This window comes from Colossoma macropomum, unplaced genomic scaffold, assembly GCF_904425465.1.
Source record: "Colossoma macropomum unplaced genomic scaffold, Colossoma_macropomum, whole genome shotgun sequence".
NCBI lineage: Eukaryota > Metazoa > Chordata > Actinopteri > Characiformes > Serrasalmidae > Colossoma > Colossoma macropomum.
Window position 1 is genome coordinate 16,600,578 of NW_023494786.1, and position 23,410 is coordinate 16,623,987.

The 23,410-nt window shown below is 39.4% G+C and overlaps 1 protein-coding gene across 3 annotated transcripts in view; it reads right to left on the bottom strand.

Moving 5' to 3' along the window:
• The window catches only part of bcas3 (BCAS3 microtubule associated cell migration factor), a 296,779-nt gene that overhangs the window by 234,641 nt on the left and 38,728 nt on the right, over positions 1 to 23,410 (bottom strand). For all 3 annotated transcript variants that reach the window (XM_036562324.1, XM_036562319.1, XM_036562331.1), the window contains exons 12-14: positions 21,381 to 21,551; positions 15,884 to 15,977; positions 3,613 to 3,746 (exon numbers count right to left, since the gene is read on the bottom strand). In XM_036562324.1, the coding sequence (XP_036418217.1) occupies positions 3,613 to 3,746; positions 15,884 to 15,977; positions 21,381 to 21,551 (399 nt within the window). The remainder of the gene's footprint in view (positions 1 to 3,612; positions 3,747 to 15,883; positions 15,978 to 21,380; positions 21,552 to 23,410) is intronic.

Sequence of the window (23,410 nt, forward strand, 5' to 3'; positions counted from 1 at the left end):
ATAATCCATATAATTAATCAATAACTTAAGCAAGGCAAATAAAAGTACTCAAAGTTTTGTTGGATATATACTGGTGTCTCTTTCATTTATGTAGGTTAGTATATAGTATCGATTAATATTTGATTTCATATTCTTTTGAATTATAAATTGAAGTCTTCTAGAATGTTAATAAAATCAAGTCAAGGTGCACTGGTTGGGGACTTTGTAGGTGTAGACCTTACTGTCCAACCATGTACATCCACGCCTGGCTTTTAGCTTCCATGCACAGTGTTCGCAGCGCTGCTCAGTTTCTTCATGCTCAGTATTCAGTGCGCAGCATGTTATGTTAAACGAAACAATTTTATTTGAAACTTTTCATTGACAGAGTGTATCACATAGCATGAACCAAGCTTTGTCGAACAAGCTTTGTCCGTATACAATGGTCTCTTCAAACGTACAGTGTTCTAAGTAGGTTACTCGGTATGGTATCAGACTCAGCACCGGCAAGTACTAAAAAAAAATGTGTACTTGTGCTTGGTCTGAAAAAATTTATATCAATGCATCCCTAAACCTTTGTTAATCATTATCAGGATATTTCCATTTGCAATACTGATTTCACAGAAGGCTGCAATATGCAAATGTGTCTCTTATCAACCATGAGGCTTCCTGACCAATCACAACTTTTCATGTGATATTTTGATGAATCAAGTGGTTTATGTAATCCAATAAAAAATAAACAAAAAAAAGGATCAAAACAATGCAAGACTATTTACCCATGCTGCATTACTGTTTAAGCAATTAATTTTAATGAACTGTAAGGCATTTTGCAAACAATATAATCACAATGCTTGTATTTTGTCTACATCACACAACCCTATTCACAAACCACACTCTGGAAATAAGCAACAGTACCTCTTTATTTCTCTGTCAGCAGTCCTTTGGCAGTGCATCCAGATAATGTGGTGTAAAGACAAGTGAGTAGGTGTTGGAGCACATTGGCTGGGAAAAGTGTCTGTTGGCCACAATCTCATAATCTTAGACACTGAAGCTGTTTAATCTCAGGCTCTGACTCCAATGTGCAACAGTAAAAATAATCTGTCATAAGCGGAATTCAGATGGTCACAGGCTGTTTAGAGTATTTTTAGTCACCTAACCACTAAGCTTTTCAGTATTGGTGACTGCTATTTCTAATAGTAATAACTTCGGATCTTAAGATTCTATAGCTGAAAACCAAATAAGAAATCCATAATTTTGGAAAATATTCAATTTAGTATGCAGCAGCAACATAGCAGTTATTTAAAAATAAAGGCTCTTAAACGGTTCTAGGCTTGGGCCTATGGCTCTAGCAAAAATCATGAATTGGCAAAGAACCATCACATTACATGGAGGTTCTTTAACCTTTAAAAAGGTTCTTCATGTTCATCCCATTTACAGAAGTTGTTTTTGAAAGAACCATGCACTAAAAAGTTTTTTCTAAAACTAAAAGAGGCAAATTTGTTCAACTGTGGCCCATTGATACAATGATAAACATTACGTACCCTTCCTATGGTTTTCTATTACAAACTGTGCAGGAAACCATGCATTTTCCCCTGTACCTGCATTAGAGGCATTTCCCTTTGAATACAAACACTTTGGAGAGTTTGAAGAGGTGTGCAACAGAACTAAGAATAGTCGGGTTGTACATCATACTTCAGATCAATCTGAACTCTTCTAAGATTGCAGCCTGACTCTTGACTCGCACACATCATGCAGAGAAAGAGCCAAAGAGCGTTCAGAACCAGGGCCAAGTTCTGCTCTGTGTAGAGCTCCATGGTGCTCAGAGTCATGTCTCTTGACAGTATTTAGAAAACACAAAGGGATCCACAGAGGATTAAAAGCATGTTCAAACTGCACTTTTCCAGAGATCCATGAACACAGGCACCATAAACAGCTGTGGGTGGCCCTCAAAGACTTTAAATGATTAAGCTAATGATTAAAAGAGTCCAGAAATGTGACTGTATTGCAGTCATAAAAATGAAAATAAAATGCATGAACATTTGCAATTTGACGGAGCCTCATAGGAATTTGTAAGATACCCAAAAATGCATGCAAAACACTGTTAAGAAACATAGTTCAAAGAATATTTAACATTCTTTCAATTTCATTTTTTAGAGTTTTTAAAAATCACTTTAAGACGTGCATCTAAAGTAAGATAGAACAGTAACTTCCAGATTCAGAATGTTCTTGTATAACTGCCAGCATAAAAGCAATTTAGTGATGACACATTCTCAAGGCATTGTGTGAATTATGAAGGAGTAGCTTTACGTCACCACCAAAAATCTTAACACAAAATAGTTATGTACCTATTAGCCTGACAACTACTAGCCTAGTCATACAGCTTAAATTAACACAACAGTGTTCCTGTGCCTCCTAGGAAAGAGGCTGAAGTTCACATACTCAAATGTGGTGGAAAGTGACAGCATTCAGAAATGCATCACTACTCACACCATTTAGCAAGTGCAATAAAATAGTCCCAGGTTTCTAAGATTCTAAGATTACCAGAAATCTGTTCCTTATCAAATCTTTTCATCAGATAAAAATAATAACACAACTGCTGGAGAGTATTACAATGCTGCATTAGCAGAACATTCGTTTCTAAATGCGCAAAGTCACATTTAACGCTAGTATGGGAGGTAAGATTGCTGCTGCAACTTACTTTATAAGCACACATTACCCACTTCACAAAAGCAAAATGGATTGTTATTTTGAGAAAATGTGTATTATAAAGAAAACTATCTTTCAGTGTAAAATCAAATTTCTGCAACTTTCTACTTACCCCCAGATGAAGTCGATCAGTTAAGATGTGTGGTGTCCACATTTTGCTTTAGTTTAACGTAGGCATTACAATGTTAACACTACTAACAAACACTGTAAGTCAATGAAGTCAATAGTCACCTAAATCTTTTCCATAAACACATCCCTAAAACTTCTTTCAACGCATCCAAACCGCTTCTACAAAAAAGGTTGTTTAGATTTGTCTTTGTGGTTTACGACACAGTGTGATTAAATGTGAACTATAAAATTGATTATATGGAACCAAATACATAGAAATATTTTCAGTTCACAGTAATTAATGAAAAGAAACTACAGAAAATCACAAACATAACCTGTATTCATTTGCCTCTGTGAGGAGGATAAAACCCAGAAACTGGCACAATACCTGTTGTCTAAAGTGAGTTCCTGCTGAGATTAGCTAGGAAGTTTTGTTCATTTCTATAGATCACAGTAAGTCATACTGTGTCCTAAACCACATTCATAAGTTGGCACAATCTTAATGAAGAGGTGGATGAGGTTTGAGTGAGAGCGAGTCGAGGTATGTTTTGGGGTTTCACAGAAACTATTTGAGTGACTCCTGACCTCTAGTGTTTGTGAGCAATGTTAGCGTCATAGTTTCAGTTCTAAACTAAAGAAGCAAAATGTGGCTCAACTACACCTAGAAACTGTGTGAATTAGATTTTTCACAACCAATCCTCTATCAAAACAACATTAGTTGCAGCTTGGCTATAATGCAAAAGGCAAAGTCATCAAAAACCATGTCTTTGTAAAGGTGTACATGCAGGCAGAAGGTGAAGAATGGTGTGTGCACACACCTACCTTTGCCTCAGTTTCTCCCCTGTGCAGAGTGTACAGGTGATGAACTGCACTCTGGGAGGATGCCCATGGGTGAGTCAGGATTTGAAAGACGTGAAAATCGTGTCCTAGTGTGTCAGCAGTCACCAGCAACATACCTGTGCAGCAGAAGGAGACAGTAGTTTTTTATTACCTAATCGTTAAACAGTGGAACGCTGGTTGATCTGTAGTCAACATACTTTAAGAAAACAAGTAAATGAACCAAGATGGCATCCAGGATGCTTTCAGAGGGTGAGTTTGAACAAGAGATGAGCTTACAGGGCATGTAAACGGCAGTCATGTCCTGCAGCCATTCCACTGCAATTTGTATTCTACAAAGAACCGCATGCCAAGCGCTCCCTTCAGCAGTAAAGGCAGGACATTATGCGGATCTGTTTTAAACACAACCACAGGAGAACCCATGTGGAACCTCTGATGACAGAGCCTCTCATTCTTCCACTTTTATTTGAAGTTAGTCAAACTACAGAAAGTATAGACTCTTACTGTAAACAACACACTTAGCAAACCACACTAGAACAAACCCAAATCTAAACTCAATGCCCATGGAAATGCAAGTCCACATACAACACAATCCTAAAAACAGCCTATAAACTCGAGAGGCTATTTTTCCAAAGACATGAAAGTCAAGTCAACTTCTTGCACTGGAAACATGCTCTAAGGCAAAAAGGACCCAGCTTCTGCCTCTAAATCTCACAATCATCACTTTACACGACAATAATTAGCCATTTTCCAATGCTCAATCTTTAATGCTGAGGTTACAGAAGGTTGTAATTAGAGGCAAGTCTTTATAGAGTGGTTTGACAAATGAAAAAAAAGGAGGCAAAAATGGCAAGACATTAAAAGACCTTGCACTGACACGTGCAAGAAGGATGAAATAAATTGACACAAAAATAGCAAAAGTGCTAGATGAGCTCATGTATCCCATGCTCCGGCATCCTCGTGTTCACACTTAAGAGCTGCAGCTACTTTAGGTGTGGCTACGCCACCACATTGGGTGGCAAGTAAAGGAAGCGGGTGGGGGCACAGGCGAAGGGTCACGCAGAGATTGCACATATGAACAAGAAAAACAGAGTCAGACAGTGAATTAAATGGCGGTTAGCTATTTATGCTGTATCAGAAGACTAAACCAAGCTACGGCCCGGCCATAAACTAACCCACGCCCCAAATGAGGTGCCAAGCCACAAGAAGCATTTGCGTCAACTGGGAATACATGGAAAAGATGGCCTTCTAATTATAGAGGCTGGAAACGGAAGCACGGAGTGATTAGGAGTTTAGGCGCTGCGGTATGTTTATCTGGGAGCTTCCTCTCGCTCACCCCGCCGCCCTCCCGCCTGCTCACTCACTCCCTCACTCGCCCTGGCTTTGACAGATGAGGCTTGGCCAGCTCGAACTTGGGACACAAGTTTGCTGATGGTACACTCTGTTCTCCAAAAGCCAGTGGAGACTGGAAACCCAGCACTGGGGCTTTTGTGGCCTTGTTGAAATACAGAGCCTCGCGGAGAGGCGTCAGTTGGTTAGCCCGCGGGAAGCTAAATTAAAAAGCGGACTTTTCGGTGCTGGTAAGCCACCGTAAAATTTCAGGAACCTGAGACGTTTGAGCAACTTTTGACACATTCTATTTATAACGCCTCATCCCCTAGGCAAAACGTGTTATTTATGACATTGTGAAGAAACGCTGGGCAGTCAGCCGCACACTCACATGAATACACTTAAGAACACTTCTTTTTTGCTGTGTATGCGAGGGCAAGCCTGTGATCTGCCGATTTCCATAAATGTAGCGAGTCTTAGAAAACCGTCACCATGGTTGTTACGCTGTTATTATTTCCCCTCTCTATTTTGATTCTATGCCTTTTCGCTGTTTTCCCGGACAAGTCACTAAACATAAAACATCTGCTAAATCCTATTAACACAGTGAGGATGTTTTATTTCAAAAGTGTCCGAGTCACTCTGCCGGACCAGTGCAGATGATGTCAGCGGTCTGGCTAGCATGGCGATTTCCCTCTTGGCAGTACAAAGAGCTGAAACAAAAGTATCCATTTTAATTAACAACACTTGTCGAAAACCTTAGAGAAAAAAGGAAATCTGAAATTAAACACGTGTGTGGAAAACGCTTAGAGGGACAAATCTGGGGAAACAGAGGTCTTCTAAAACAGAGACAAGGACTTCTGAGCGAATGAAGATAAAGAGAGTAAACAAACAGCATCAATCAGTGAGCGCTGTCTGTGGGGCTGGTTGCCCTGCTGTAATGACATGTGCGAGTGTGTGGTGTGTGTTTGTGTTCGTGTGGGTGTCCACTGGGTGATATCTCCCTACGTGCTACACTTATCGAGGTGTTTATGAAAGCCGTGGAACACACACATGCACGGAGTGCAATAAAGAAAGCTCCAGCTTTACATCAAAGCCACCCACTCTGGCCTAAAGCAAGCAACACTTTCTCAGTCCAGAGGCCACCCTCACTCCAACCATCAGATAACACTACCGAGGACTGCAGAGGATCAGCATGGGTCGCCATGCAGTCAATAACCTGTTAATCTTTCACAGACTAAGTGAGAACTTCTAAAAGCTGGCTCGTTTGATCCTCAGGCTGAAGGCGGCTTTGATTTTCTTGCTTGTGGTGCTGGGACGGAGAGGCAGATCAAGACCTGGCGGACTGGGGAGACTGCAAAGTGATGCGTGGCGAGAAGCACACATGTAATGCACTTTCCGTTCCTCTGAGTTGTAGGGATGACTGCAGCGGATTCCAAAAGGGATTGGAAAGGAAGTTAACAGCATTCTGCAGCCTCTCTGTCTCTGCACACTGGCACCAAGCATGTGCCCTTCCAACACGGCACAGTATCTCACTGGGCATGCTGGCACTGGCGGAGTTATCAACACTCTCAGCCACAAAACCTTTGACTGAGAGCGTACAGGAGGAGGAGGGCACATGTAAAAATAATGGAACCAATAGAAGTGCAAGTGTAAAGAATTTTTTCCATTTTGAGAACATACATAAGTTTGAACACCCCTGCTCGAATTACACGTTTTGTTAATTTTCCAAGTGAAAATAAGTTAAAATATCCTTTAAAGGGAACAAAATTAAAATAGCATTTTTCTTTAAATTTTTGTGCACAATTTATTTTTTGCTAAGTGCAATATATTGGAAAAACATGAAATATAAAACATGCCAAAACGTTTGTACAGCCCACGTTTATGTTTTCTCCAACATATTAAATATATCAAATAATGAGCAATTCTGCATTAAACATGCAGACGTGTGTTCCCTGTAGAGGATGTGTGCTTATTTTCACTCAGAAAAAAATATGTCATTTGACCAGGGCACCCAAACTGTAACGTTAGGTTTGTATTGTATCTAAAGTCATTAGAACCTTACATGCAAGCCAAGAACCATTCAAAAAACTTTTTTTAGGGTGAAGGAGGAGGGAAAAGGTGTTCATGGTTCATTTGATTCCTGGCAGGGTGTTTTAGTTTTAGTAATAAAAGGAGGATGTTTATGTATCTGTTTTACCGTTAGACCACCTGTAAGCCATTGAATATTAAGAGATCAAAAAGGGCTCTTTTTGCCGAGAGGTAGTAATTAATACAACTTTTCTACAAAACAAGGGTGCATATGTGCCTTTTAAGATCAAGATGCTGAAGAGATCAGGGTGTTGATTAGTACTGAGGAATAAGTTTAGGTAAAGTCTGAATCAGCACAACTCCACAGTTTCGTGATTTTCCTCCACCAAAATGACTAAATCTAGTAATTAATCAATTAGTTGAAACAGGTGTGTTTGAAAGGGATAGAATCTAAATAGATTTAAATTCATTTTTAAAGGACCCATATCATTGAAAACTGACTTTTCCTCATTAAATAAACAAGTTTGAGGTAGTATGTAAACGTTATTAATAACAATTGTTTCAGAACGTACCATTTACTCTCCAGTCCATATATGAAAACTAAAGAGCATAGTAACAAAAACAGCCTTTCCAAAGGGTAAAGAGAGGTTGGAAAATGTTAATGTAAAAAAGAAATGATGACTACTTTGGCGCATGAAGCCACACAACTCTTACAAGTGGATTTAATGAAAAAGAAGGAAAAAAAAACATAAGTTTTGGATACAGGCCTTTTAAACTTTCTTTTGTAGATTCATTCATGCTTTAGGACCTTACATACGGCTTCATAAGCGAACACTTGTCAGGTGGTGGAAAAGCACATTCTCCCGAAGAGGCTTAGTCGGCCTAACACAGCCTTTGTGTGATTTTTAAAAGCCCAAAAAACAAATTGGTAAAACCCCAATCTCCAGATAAGAGAAGGGAACGGATGAAAAGCATAATCCTTTTTTAGCAGACAGACAGTAGATGATAATCTCATTTTATCTAAATGTTCTCTTTTCTTTTGCAGAGTGTTCTGTTAACTAATTAATCCCCTGAAACATTCACCATAGCAGATCAGATTTCACAGTTCTTCTCGACGCTTCAACGCTAATACCATTCAGATGGAGCTGAGTCTGAGCTGAAGGTTCTCACTGGACAATGGCTGATTCATTTTAGATCGGGAAAGAAGTGTTTGATGGTCCAGACCGAAACGGAGGATCGGAAGGAGGGCAGGGCAAAGCAAAGCAAAGCAGCGCAACTGAGCCTAACCGATACAACCAGCGAACAGCCACAGAGTGTAGAGGCATAAAGCTGTCAGCACAAATGTGGCCCACACGGCCATTCCATTCTACATAAACAAGGAAGAAATTGAGAGGATGCGTCAAGAGGGACTGGAATGACTTCATTCGGTTCAAGTATGCGTGTGGGTTCCAAAGAGACTTTGAGGGCAAAGCATTTGAGATCTTGCTGTGGTTTTACAGCTAAGGGCTAAGGCACCGCCTTCCCAAGATGATGCTTTTACCACCTTTATGGAAATGTCATAAAAACAGCAGCTCCAAACACAGTTTTATAGTTTCTTGGACAAACAGTTGGCTTGTGTGAAACTGAATATATTCAACTCCTGGGACTCTGTTGAATCTTCACATATATGAAGGAATGACACACTTAAAGGGATTATAGAGACAAATCTATTCTCTTAAACAGCTGTAACATGTCCAAGCTGCAAAACCACAGGGGTTCTGTTGATCGTATCTACCACCGTAACACCACTTCCTGAGTGCAACTATGCAAAATGACAAAAACATTTACATTGATATGTTAGAAAACAAGCAATACAAACAATAAAAACTAAGCATTAATAGTAATCACATCTTTAGAATGAACAGGTTACTAAATGTCAAAAGGTACACATTCCGGTATGCAGAAATCAATCCAAGGAATTATATCAGCCAATATAAAAAGCAAAAAAATAATGTAATATACATGGGCCAGAGTTATCAGACTACAAACAGAAAACAAAAAAAAATGTGTGACAGGACATCCTCCAAAACGATCTGGGAGAAAAAAGATGAAGCAATTCATTACAGGAAGGGTTTTCTTTTAACAGCTCGTGTTACATTCATGCTTTATCTGGCAGGAAAGCATATCAGAGATCAAAAACAACAAAAAATGGTTTTGAAAAAAAAGTAATAATGCAGATCATCAGATTTCATAATAACTTTATAAAATAGAACTCATGCTCCAGGCAAATTCCACTAATGCCCAGCTCCCTGCTGGCAATGTGCATAAAAGGGCAACTTCTCAGCCTGGGCCCTTAATCCCTCCTGATTGTCCCACTGTGTTCAGGCACTGTGCAAAATGGAAATCTGATCCTCAGCCACAGTCCTATTAAACCCCACACACCTTACTAAATTAGACAGATTCTGCACTCCACAAACCAGGCCATGCCATGAGAGAGAGGAGGTCAGATCCAGCCCTAATCACTATATAAAAGCTCTGTGTGAAGACACTGTTTATTCCATGGTAGACAGGTAAGAGCAAGTGGTGACATGGTTTGGTATGAGTGTCAGCTTGACACCCACAACACTAAGCTTATACAAGAGCAGAATAGACAACTAAATCAAACAATTACAATAAGAAGGAGCTTCTAAAAATTGAATGAAAAGTAGAAATATTTTTGACATTTTTTAAGCTCAGAGGAGCAAAACAACCTTAACCATTTGAAGTTATTAATGATAAGATATGACATGACTACTATAACTACCATGAAACTTATATGTGGCCAACATATGAGTCCACACCTGTTTTTACATGGTGAAACTCCTTGCAGGTTGCAAGTGATGAACTTCCGAATAAATTTCCAAGCAACATGACAGTTATTCAAAGTAATTTAAAAAAATGAACGAAGGCACAAACATTACTTTTGATTATTCCACCAAGAATTTTATACACTGTATCTTTCATACAGCTTGTTGCAGTTTGCATGAAACAATTTTGGAGCAACTTGACAGTTATACAGAGCAATTAAAAAATAGACAATGTCACATGGAACATGTTTGATTATTCCACTGGTTAGCACAATCAGTACTAAGAATTTCATGTAATATTTTATATAATGATACATTATCAGCTACATAACGCTGCTGTCAGAAGAAAACTTTGTACCTCCATTTCTGTTGTTTTTCAGTTTTTGACTTAATGTGAAAAAGCCTGTGGCCTTTTACATTGTGTGTAAATTTCATTAAGAATGGACCAAAAGAATCAACACAAAATTACTTGGAAAAAAGTCTGGTTCCACTGTCTTAGATTACAAGTAAAGTAGGTTTTTTCCTTTTCCTGTAAGGTTATTATTTTGGAGATACAAGGTTTTCTTCCGACAACAGCGATAAAATTGTTTTTTGTATCTTTTATGTCAAAAGGGAAAATTAGTAAATTCGCTGTAGAGATCACAATAAAGCAAAAACCAAATTAGAACAAAAGCTAGCACAAGCAGCCGTTCAAACAGCTGACATGTTACTGTTAGCTGGCTAGCCATGCAACTAGTTATGCTAACTGGTTACTAGCAAATACACATTATTCCAAGAGACAATTTAGTTATGTATGACGTGTTGATTGAAATGAATTGGTTGAAAAAATATTGTTGGACTCGATCACACAGTCAGCCAACCTTCCCCTTTAAGAGACAAGAGAGTTGTGCTAAACTGATCTACCACGCCGGAGCAGATTCCTTGATGCTTATCAGTTGCGTGATTGAGTAGAATTACAGCGAGTCTCCTGGGCCATGAGGCCTGTCCACACTCATGCTGCACACTTACAGCCCATTACAGCCACCTCTAGTCCCGCTACAACTTCCCACAACACAGCAGTCTTTTCACTGCTAGACTGAAGTCGGGCAGTTACATCCCCTAAGTTATGCTAAGTTGTAGCGTAGGAAAAAAGGATGTTCAGGCTGAGGTGGACGCTGCACTTGACTGCACTGCAGTATCCTTTAATTACACACCTATGAATAGATCTTCCGACACCACAGAGCAACTGCCAGCTAACCGAGAGGCCTCCATTTTCTATCCTTGTCCTTGTGTTGTCCATCCAACATATACATCTGGGCTTTCCAGTTAATGTTAAGTCGCTGCATTGTTTTAAGCTGGTCTTTTCCATTTCTGAAACCCAGCCACTCCAGAGGGATCTGTGGTCAGCCCTGCAGCGAACGCGACACTTTTTGCTGCGGCTGCACCCTCTTATACATAAAGTGCTGTAGGCCAGCAGGGCAGACAGGGGGTAGAGAGTTTTTCCTGCTAATTAAAATCAAACAGGTCCTCCCACACTACAGTGCAGGGGAGGGCAGCACCAACAATGCTGGAGGTCCTGTTTTTTGATCATGCACCCTAATGATGTCAGGCATCTAAATGATGGCATTTGTGTGGACTTCTCATGAAAAACACTAGGCTTCACCTTGTTAATCCCTGTTCAGAAACTGATAAATTTATCGTAGCTTTTTGGTGCTAAGCAATTCCAGAATTTGAACAAATTACAGTCTTTCTAATTTTTGCCTAAGCAAACAAAGTGATAACAGACATGTCCTGTTATTTCTGAATAAAACTGACAGGTAGAAGGTTAAGCTGTTTGAAGTTTAGAGCACCCTGCTGTTATCTAAACCAAGCCGTCCTAAGCCCTCTCCACATGAGGCAGGAGATGTAGGACAAAGGGGCAAGTTGGAGGCTTAGCTCTCACTGGACCTGAGTGGGGGCCTCCCTAAGCCAGGTCAAAAACCACCAAAAACACTAACTTTTACTGGAGAAAGAGCCTGACACAGCGGTGCCTGCTCTCCAAACAAGTGCAGTTAAATCACTGTAATTTCACCAGAAATGCTGTCAAATAAATGTCCATCTAATTCACGTAAAAACCTTAAGACTTGCACTGACAACAGAAAACAAAAAATAGCCTCAGACCAAGGCCAACTATTCTTTCATTTAAATGGCACATTACATTGTGATGATAGAAAAGTGTATGTTCATATTTGTATTTGTACCACATTCCAAGGCAGGCACTTCTCTGACGCTGACTCGTAAACATGAAAGGGCTGTATGGTGGACAGTCAACATGTGGTTCATCAAGGTGCTAGGACACTCGTTTTATCTCCCCTTGAACTTTGCTCTACACAGGATAATAGGCCAAAGGCTCCTTGCTGTTCAGAGGCCTAAAGGTTAACCAATAGCGCCCCCAAGAGATCAGGCTCTACAGTCCAAAGACAGGTTGCTAAGATTTGTCCAATTATTCTTTACTCATGGCAAGGCATAGGTACTAATTAGACTGATATAAGAAATCTCTGTATAAATTAGAGATAGGCGTGGTTACTCAATTTACTCTTTGCCCTTACACCATACACAATACGTGAAATTATTTCCAAATATAACTGTAATTCCATTTACCCTAACCATCTGCCTAACTGTCTTAAGTGAATATGGCATTAACATTGCCAATGGCTTGGAAATTTACAGCCAACACCATGTAAAATCCATATGTAATAAATACCGTTAAAAACTCCTTTTCCACAGGTTAAGATGGAATATTTACTGACATGGCAATTCACACAGGATTAACGTAATCTGGGATTATTTCTACAGTTCATTTTATAAAAGGCAAAAAGCTATTAGAATCTTTACTGACACAGAAATGTGCAGTCCATAAAAATAACTGACATAGAAGAGTCAAACTGGTCTAAAAACACTGGTCATAATTACACTACATCACCAAAATAGTGCAGAGAATGCTTTGGGAAGTAGTTACATTTATCTCAATTAATAAAAATTAGTGTTGCCCTTAAGAGCACGCGCACCACAGCAGCAGAAAGATACGAAATACCTCTTGCCTTAGAAACCACTGATTGTCCGGCTTAATGTTTAACTGGTATTCATAAGGTAATGAAACATTTTTATATACCAGTAATAACACACATCTCAATTGTTTCTTTTTAAATAAATATCAACCATTAAAGTCTTCATTTCTTTCCCACCAGTAGCGTTCAGCAGGTGAGGGACCTTTGGCTGTGTTTAAAAAGCACCCTAAAATGAACTGTCCTCTTTTTGTGAAAAAAGGGAAGAAGGCTAAGCTGTGAGAACACCATTGTGTTTGGAAAATGACCCATCCTCAATGGAGTTTCCCACAGAGCGTTAATAAGGACAGGTATTTGAAGGATTCCTCTAAGGGCACTGGCTAGCAGAAGCTTTCAGCACCTTCCTATTAGCAGGCCACTCTACCTGCGACAGTTGCCACACAATGAGCTGGCTGTAGTGGATTTCCGGAGGGGCAAACATGATGACGTGAAAAAACAAAAAAAGTGTTCTGATGACTGGCCATCACGGAGGACTGACAATGCAAGGTCAGGCCAAGGGCGGTCCTGTATTACTCTAGTCGTCTTTGACTGTCTGATCATATGTTGAACCTCTCAGATGAGCCTGACATGATAAATGAAACTCCTTATACTATGGTACTATAGTGTAGAGCATGTTGTGACATGAGCGAGTAAATGTATAATGAATTATAGACTTGACCCACACCTTCTAAACTCAGTGAACACTTCAAATTTCTTCTCATCTTTTATGTGTGAAACTGGATCTGCATAGCGCTTGGGGCTTCAGCACTGCCTTATTCATAAGACACTTCAGAAAGAACTGATCGATGGGTGCTACTATGTCTGAAGCTTTTGTGCATGTGTGGTGTGTTACAAGGTTTAACTGTAGTGAACCTTACCTTTGTGGCCAAGCGGCAGCAATAACCTATTTCAGTTCACAGTGCCTGCTGCCTGCACTCCCTCCGAACAATAGAAGAATCACATGCTTAAAGGGAGCATTTTCAACATTTTCCGTGTATTTTATGTTTTACATTCCATTTATACGTGTGGGTTTATGTCTCAAAGACTGCCAAAATTAATTTTAACATGATCATTTTCACAAATGTTACTGTGCCTTTAAGACTGATATATGCAAATGACTTCTCTTCTGATTGGCTGCCCTGCATTGTAACTCACTGAGAAAGTTGCCTAGGCTGAAACAAACATTCTTAATAAGCTCTAAGTGAATGGGTGGGGCTGAACCACTGCAGACTGAACAGGCAGACACATGCAGAAGTGCTGAATTCTATAACATCACAAAAAACACTGAATTCAAAATAGGTTGCAGTTTAATTTCCACATTTGGACCGCATGGATTTGAGAGAGAGTGTGTTTCCATTAAACGTTTTCCATTAAACAGGCCCTTTAAAACATGATGCTGCATGATATGCACTTATTGACAGTATTTTATAATATTTAACACTAGTATTTTAACACTAACTGTTTACACCATTTTATTATGAAACCAACTTATCTTAGGATTTTGTTTGTAATACCACAGCAAATTACTATGAGTCTGACAACAAGTACAGAAATATAGGATGTTACAGCAACTGAGTTAAAAAGACAAACATTTTACTAAATTTTTTTTTGTTTTTAGTTTTTGGTCAGGTTTGTGCAAATTATAAGCAAATTTAAACTGTGTGTAAAATGTTACTTGAATTTAATAATGCATACTCGATGTATTCATTGAATATATAGTGCAAAACATACTCGATATGCTCACTGATGTCATTAATTTGTTTTAGTGTCTCTTTTAAATAAAAACACATACAAAAATATGTCGTTATCATTATGTTTAAAGGATGTTTACAGGCTAGTAGTCATAGATACAATAGCTTAAGCTGTGCACATGCACATGATTTGTATTTGGCTTTACAGCAGAGTGGTGAAGTCACTCTCTACAAGTAGGAGACTTGAGATTAAGGCCAGCTCAGGGGAGCACATCACTGCTTTAATATTAGATATGTATCTTAACATTTTGTCGCTGCCAATCTAATTACACCATCTTAGCGCTACGCACATGAAATGCAATTTGATTTGTTCAGACACTGCAGTCCTTAATGAGGTGCTACTGTGGAAACTCAAGTTGCAAGGATAAATTATTATTATAATGTGCCAATGACCGAATGTAACACAAGTAAAGCCTTTTATATGTGTAAACAGAAATCTAACCTCTCATTTAAGCAAATACCAAAATACAAAATTACAAAAGCACCCGTTTCTATTCTGCAAAACAAAAAAGAAATTACTAACTAACTAACACAGCCACTTACATCAGAACTGCAAGTACATTTTTGTGCAATGAAAGGCTGAGGCACAGTCAGCATTACCTCAACAGCTTTTTCTATAAAGGCTACAAAACAAATAAATACATATTTATATTTTATATGGGCAAACAAGAATGAACAATTCATTCGTTCATTCATGCTTAGTTATTAAATATGTTTGTGACAGTAACCATTACTGCCTCACACAGTTAAAACACAATACTGGTGTGAGAACTATGCTAATGTTTGACGCAGGCTAGTAGATCAGGCTAGTAGATCAGTTAGTTCACCTAATGGTTAAGTTACTCATCTCCTGCGTGAGAAAGCAGGGTTCAATCTCAGTGCAGAGAAGCACTTGATAGGCTTCTAACAGTTTGTGCAGGTAATGTAATGTCTCTGCCACTTGCTTGTATGAGGTAATTTGATCTGTTCTGTCATGCAGAAATACAATTTATCATATAGCCCTAGCAATGATGAAAAAATACAATTTATCGTACAGACCTAGAAGCCATCCAAGCCACTGTCAACTTTAAATTCAGGAAATGTTTCACAGACAGGCATAGTAAAATCTTCAGTACTCTTTAAATCCTTCCCAAATTCCACTGTATAAGAAGTGGATAGGAACGATGGGAGCCAAGAGTAAACATGAAAATGTTTGGCTTTGCTAGGTGTGGGGTTTTTGTGCTTGGTGAGATTCAGTGAGGCATTACTAGTGTACACTTACCACTTGGGTTGAATGCCATGCAGGATATGGGTTTATCATGAGCTGGAAAATGAGCGACCACTCCTTCTCCATCAGAGTCTTCACTCACAAGTACCTAAAAGCACACACACACACACACACACACACACACACACACACACACACACACATTCTCTTAGCACTATGTTCAAGAATTCAAAAATGACTTACCATTTGCTTAGTTTATCTCCAATTTAAAAATGTTGCTGGTCATTGGCATAGCATTCAGGGGTGTGGCCTAATGAGTGCTAGTACATAGAGGAGGGATCACTAAAACAAAGCTGAGGCTTGGCAACTTATGAAAAAAACATGCACTCTGAGATGTGTCTCTTTTGGCTGACCTAACCTGATTTTAGGCTAACTGCAATTACTCTAGTTTCAAAGAAGGGCATACTACAAGCAAGGGCTTGCTACTTCCATGTCTTCATGCAAATATGCATGCTTTAACTAAAGCACTGCTTCAGCCATGATTTAAAGATGCAATGCATTTGTAGAAACCCATACACGCACACAGGCATGTGCATATCTGCAGTAAGCCAGCACAAGGAAGCACTGAGAGAAGCAGTGATGTGTTGAAAGAGTTAAAACACGCACAGTGGGAAGAAACTCTAGACCATCTCTACGCTCGCAGATATCCAAAAGAGATTAATAGCTCCCAGTTAAAAGAGCAGGACTATGGATCTGTAATTCATCCTTTTATGTGTTGCTACAGGAAACTAAGCACAGAGCTGGAGAAAACAGAGAAGCAGAAAGACAGAGAGAAAAAAAAGAAGACAGAGATAGAAAGAAGCAGAGAGAGACAGAGACAGGCAGGACGACAAAGAGCAAAAAAGTAGGAGAGAGAGAGGGAGGGAAAGAAAGCTAGACAGAGAGGGAGAGTTGCTCCACAAGGGGCTATTCTCTAGTCACTGGCCCTCTGTTGAGTTTGCTCATGAAAGAGATTATAACTAAGGCCAGACATGAGGCAGCCGGGGAGAAGAGTGATAAATCTAGCGGGGTGTTGCATTAAGGGGCATGCAGCTTTTAATAGGATCCAGTCCAAACACAAAACAGCCTTGCTCTCAAACCAAGACATTTTATTTCAGACTCACAAAAAAATGCCTCAGTGACAAAAACCAGACCCCTTATATTAGAGCCAAAAACAGACAGCGCTGTTCTGTATAGGAATCCAACTCTGACTGAAAATTCACGTGCGAGTTCTATGTAGCTATTTGAAAACAAATAGCCATGGGGGGTGAATCTGTTTAGTGTGGGTAGAAGAGCTGGAAGAAAAGGAATGAAACAGAAAACTCTGGCTAAACTAAAGCCAGATAACAGTGCTTCTTAGTTGCTTTATGTAAATAGCAGTGTAGGCAACAGATCACATCTGTGGGTCAGTGGAACATGGTGATGAACTCTGGCTTGGTGTAGAGCAGTGGTCCACAAGTACCTGCAAGTGGGCATTTTGATGCCTGCAACACATACTCTTTATTCACTTAAGACAGTGGTCAACATAATTTTATTATTTTTTTTTTTATCACATTGTCATTTGCAGTCATTTTTACATAGTCCCTCCATTTTCACAGGCTCAAAAGTAATAGGACCCAATGGCAGTCTTACATGCCCATGCCATAACACTACCTCCACCACGTTACACAGACAATGTAGTATGCGTCAGGTCAGATCATGAGCCCTTCTTTTCCTTCTCCATACACTTATTTTCCCATCATTCTGGTAAAAGTTAATCTTGGATTCATCTGTCCAAAGAATCTTGTTTGAGAACTGGGTAGGCTTATTTAGATGTTTTCTCGTAAAGTCTTATCTAGCCTTTCTGTTTTTGAGTGTTACCAGTGGTGTGCATCTTGAGGTAAACTCCCTGTATCATGAAAACTGAAACTCATGAAAGTGTCTCTTGATTTTGGACTTTGACAACGTTACATCAGCCTTCTCTAAAACGTCCTTGACTTGACAAGATTTTGTGAAGGGGTTTCTCTCCACCGCGGAAAGAATTCTGTGATCATCCACTTTAGTTGTTTTCTGTGGTCTTCAAGGCCTTTTGGTGTTGCTGAGCTTGCAAGCGCATTCCTTCCTTTTAAGAATGTACAAAATTGTTGATTTGGCCTCTCCTAAAGTTTCTGCTCTCTCTCCGATAGGTTTGTTTTGTTTTTATCAGCCTAGTGATGGCCCTCTTCACTTGCATTGGCACATCTTTGGACCACATATTGAGAGTTCCTATGAACAGCTACCAACAAAAGGCACATTCAACACCTGGAATCAACTCCAGACTTTTATGTTCTTAATCTGTCATGAAATAACGAGGGAACAGGCCACACCTGACCATGAACCTGCTCATCAGTCAACTGTCCAATTACTTCTGAGCCTGCAAAAATGGAGGGACTATGTAAAAGTGGCTGTAGTCTACACTTCAATGACATCTTGACCCTTTCTTAAATGCACTGTGGTGGTGTACAGAGGCAAAATTCCAAATATTGTGTCACTGTCCAAATACTTATGGGCTTGACTGTAACTGTGTAACAGTACTATTCTGTGTTTTTTTTTAATGTGATTATTTAAAATTTTATACCTGCCACCATACTTATTAGTGGATGGATAAAGTTCAACAGATTCAAACAGACAGATTGATTGATATTTTAATGTTAACATTATTTTAATATTTTTCACAGTGGTATCAAAGTTAAGACATTATTAATGCATTAGTTCAATAAATTATTAATTCCACTAACTTTTTAAAATGTTGTTTTCCTAGTTTAACCCTCTGAACCATCTGTAGTTCCAGCATAAAGCCCAGCTGCTCACATGCTGTATGTTAGTATGGCTCAGTGACTGAAGCCATCTCGCTCAAATGCAGCTTATAAAAGGCAAGTTCGACTGAAAACCTGATAAAACCAACGTTAATTCTAGCTACTATGATGTCCTGAATTTGTCTGTTTTCTTGCATCATTTCAGGCATTGACAAACACTTTTTACTCTAAAGCAGGATGGAAACAACTTTTGTCGTAAAGTATTACCTACAAATTCTGTTTCCATAGGCTACATTGGCAAACGTCTTGAAGGACTAAAATGAGCTTCCATCATACATTAGCTACATTACCTTCCATCCAAAGGAGTTCTCACACAAAAAAGTATGAGAACTCCTTTGGTTTGAAGCTAATGTAGGCTTTAAACTCATAGCAATGCTACACTCAACTGTTATGTCTGACTTGTGGGTGAGCAATACAAACACTGAAAGGGAGATGTTGGATAGATAACAGACAAGATAATATCAATTAACGATAAAAGGTTAAGGACGGAGTCAAGGACGGAGCTGAGCTTGTGTCTTTTGTAAAAATAGCCGACTGCTCGCACAGGGGCTCCATGAAAGTAAAGGCAGTGGACACACCGCACGTGTCCAGGCAAGGCCAGCCACAGACACGTGAACAAACTGCAGTAAGAGGACAGGAGCAGTAGAGCAGCCAGGACGTCTTATGTGGTGAGGTCTGATGCACAGCCTGTTTTAGACGCAGATATTTATGGTGGCAGGTCTTCCGCAACTTTGGGATGAAGAGGCAAAAATGTTGACTCTGGTGAACAAGAGCCATGCGTAAGCAGAATAAATCACACCTCTGAACGAGTGAAGCGTGTGAGGTCGATCCTCTGTGGACACTCTGGGTTAACCTTCAGATTTTTAACAGCCCACGAAACCAAGCGATCTGTTTACACGGGTCAAAATCAACACGTGGAAAAAAAAAGAACACGGGAGAAATCTGTTCCAACTTAACCTCTGTCTGAGTAAAAATCCTTGAACGGGAGAACTGCAAACATTTAAACTAGCCTGTAAAACTGACACTCCATTAAAGAGATCCTGTGTGATGGATGAACACCTGGGAGCAGTTTCTGCTTGTCAACAATAGCACTGTTAAAATGGTTCTCACTAGGCTCCAGAGTTCATCATCAGATACATTAATGTTTTAGCAGAAAGGGAGGCAGATAACAGCAAGTCCTCCCTGACCTCCGGTGACCTGCCACTGATCTATCACTACAGCTGCCTTTGTGCTGGTATAGTAGTAGCATATTCAGGAAGTGACTCTGGGTCATAAGTCTGGCAGCCCTTGTACTAACTCTAAACTTACAGGGTCGGTTTCCTTATGACATAGTGATGACAAATCACTGCCATAAACAGGTTCTTAATAAAGGATGGGATTGATGTATCATTGATTGTTGAGAACACAGACTATCAGCATTTATCAAGGTCAGATGGGGGAGTACAGTACATACATCAAATGTTTTTCATTATGTACTGAAACCTCACAAATCAAAAAATCTACACACTACTGAATCATTCTTCTTACATTTATTTAAACAGAGTAACATGAAAAATTTTAGAACACCCTGGTCTTATTACACATTGATTTTCTAAATGAAAATAAGTTACCAAATGATCTACAGATAACACACTTTTATATGACTATTGTCTGCAAATTTTATTGCGCAAAATCTATTTACACTCACATAAAATAAAACATTAAACATAAAATGTGCCATAGGCCACAGTTTATTTGCTGAATTTAACATATTAAAAAACAACAACAACAAAAAATGTGCACAAAAAATTGTGCAAAAGCAAAGCTCAGCAAATAAACAGAAACTGTGAAAAAAATGTTTCAGTTTGTTCCTTGTAGAGGATGTGTTCATTTATTTGCACTTACAAAATCAACAGAACATGTCATTTGCACAAAGGTGTTCAAATTTTTGCATACGTCTGCAAATAGATGCCAAAGTTTATACTGGCTGGTAAATACTGGGTGAATACAAAAATATTCACCCAAAGCACCTATAAATTTTGTCAATACACATTTCCTTTCAAAAATGCCTGCCTTTACTGAATATATTATATATGTTGAAGAAAGAAAAATGTCTTGAAATGTAGCTGTTTATATGTAGCCAATAATGTGTTTTTAGATTTTAGACTGTTTGAAAATATGTGATAATCATATAATGTAAAGTTTGAACGAGCCAGAGAGTCTGATCAGCCTTGTTGCTCAACGTTGCAAAGAAACACCTACTTTGACAGGAAGGGGACCTTTGACCGGCATGCAAAAATGAATCACAGACTGTTGTTCATTGCATGATGTGCCATGGCAGGCGATCGCAGAATCAAAACGGTGTTACAACAAAAATACACCCACATGAAACAAAAATGTTAAACAATGTCTCAGTCTTGTGTCAGTATGTTTCTAAATGTTTAATAAACATGTATTTGCATAAATAATCAATTGCACTTGACCGTGTCATTCTTGTATAGCTCACAACCCAAGTGTTTTTGCGTAGCATTAACATAAATAGCCTATGACCGGAATTTTATGCTTTGTCCAGCAAACTGAAACATTCCCAGACATTGTGACTAGGAAAACATTTCCTAGTGGAAACTCTGATTCATTACACCAACGCTGTAGGAATGTAATGTGAGCTAAGTCAGGTCTGTTTGTGCGTACATCCTTACCTGTCCTTCTCCAACAGTGTGCGTGTCTATGATGGTGACCACGCCGGGCTGGTGAGGGCTGCGGCGTGTGGTGCTGTGGGCAGTGCTCTCCTCATCCGGTGCTCCCGAGGGCAGAGTGCCTGCAAGGTGGGTCACTACTTTTCCCACCATAGTTAGCCCTGTCTTCAGCGTCTGAGAGAAAGACATCAAGATGAAGACAAAAGTCAATTTTCCAATCATTAATGTAACCACATATCAAACCACATATTTCCTTTTTGAAAGCCAGATATTGCTGATATAGTTTCAGTTTTGTCATTAGGTATCAACACGCAACAGTCTTTTCCTCATCAGAAAATGCATTTTTTTTTATTAAGTTACATTACTTATTACAAGTTTAAAATTAGTGATGCATGAAAGCTTGTCATTTAAGTGCATCACTACTTTTAAAAGTAATAAGTAAATTTCTTTTACTGACCCGTAAAAACATGACCAAAAGCAGACTTCAGGCATATGTAGGCAAAAAACGAAAAAGAAAATCAGAAGGTTTCTTTTTTTATTTACCATTTTATTTATGGTTAGAGTAAACGTATTAAATATAAAAACTGCAAGGTATTTTTTTTTATTATTGATAAAATCTATTTTCAATAGGACAAAACTGAGCTGACAATAAAACAGTATACATAAGTTTACTTAATTTGGTTGGAGTACGTAGTATGTGTCTCTGAAATCCAATGTCCTCAACACCACAATACGGTGGGTCATTCAAATTGAATTTCATTTATGTAGTTATATTTTTCACTTTGCCACTGTCTTTGTTTGTAAATTCATCCATCATTTAAAAAATATGCCAATACATAGTGGCTTTTGCTTCTGTTGTGTTTTTTTGTATTTGTGGGACGTTGTGTTTTCAAGTGGTATCAAACTGTTTGAACACGTCTGCGTTGACAGGCCCAGGAGAGTGAAAGGAACAAACACTGTTTTTAATGACTGGTTCTCTTTTTTACTATGCAAATGATTTGTTAAATGTTATATTTTGGCAGTTGTAGAATAACAATGTTTCTGTCTTTGAAAAATGCAACTTTTGTTCAGTTTTTTGGTGGGCAAAACGTTGGCGCATACACACAAAACATTATGTCCATCTGCTTCCTATCAATTTTGTTTTGTGCCAATGTTTTTGTCATGAAACACCATTTACAGACACAAGCTTTGTAAATGTACTGCCGGTCGAGTGAGCTGTGTGTGAGCTTGGTGCTCTGAGTGCCACAGAGACATTAAAAAGTGCTGTAACAGCAGGAATTATGTGTACAACTCAGTCTGGGACCTGCCACCACCGACACCCCCCTCCTGAGCTTGATCAATGGGGACTGTTTGGATTAGCACTAAAAACTCCAACTGCAGTGATTAGAAAACACATTAGTGTTGATCAATTAGGAGGCAAACGCTTCTCTTAATAATTGATGGGCCAGGGCAATTTACACACAGTCTGTTAGTGGGCTTGTCAGAGCGCTCTCCAAAGGGCCCAACAAACACAGGCGCCACAAGGTATTGACGCTGCCGCCCAGCTTGAATGCTTGATTAAGCTCTTCAGGGCCCCAGACAGCACACAAGCACACACACAGAGCAAGCAGCTCACTACATCAAGTGAGAAACTAGCAAGAGACCCCACTTAAGCTGTGCTATCCATTTACCACAAGCTCATGACTGCTCAGCTTTACTCAGAGAACAAACAGCAGAGCCACTAAGGGACCTGGAGTCACCTCATGCACTATCCTGCGGCTGGCGCGACAGCATCTCTCTTGGAGTCGCATCCTGCTCATTTACACAATCCGTGCCCTGTCAGAATTCAATTTTCCAAAAGGCCCCTGTCCCCCCCAGCCCAGGCGCCCCACCTCCTCCCTCCTGGCATCGTGATTGAGTTACAAGGCTGATGGGAGATGGCCCCCTGGCCCCCGGACAGCCGCACTCAGAGCCACTCAGCACAGGGACGGAGTGTCAGAGCAGAGGAGATAGTTATAAATCACGGCTCCATCTGCAGACGGCCCGTCTACGTA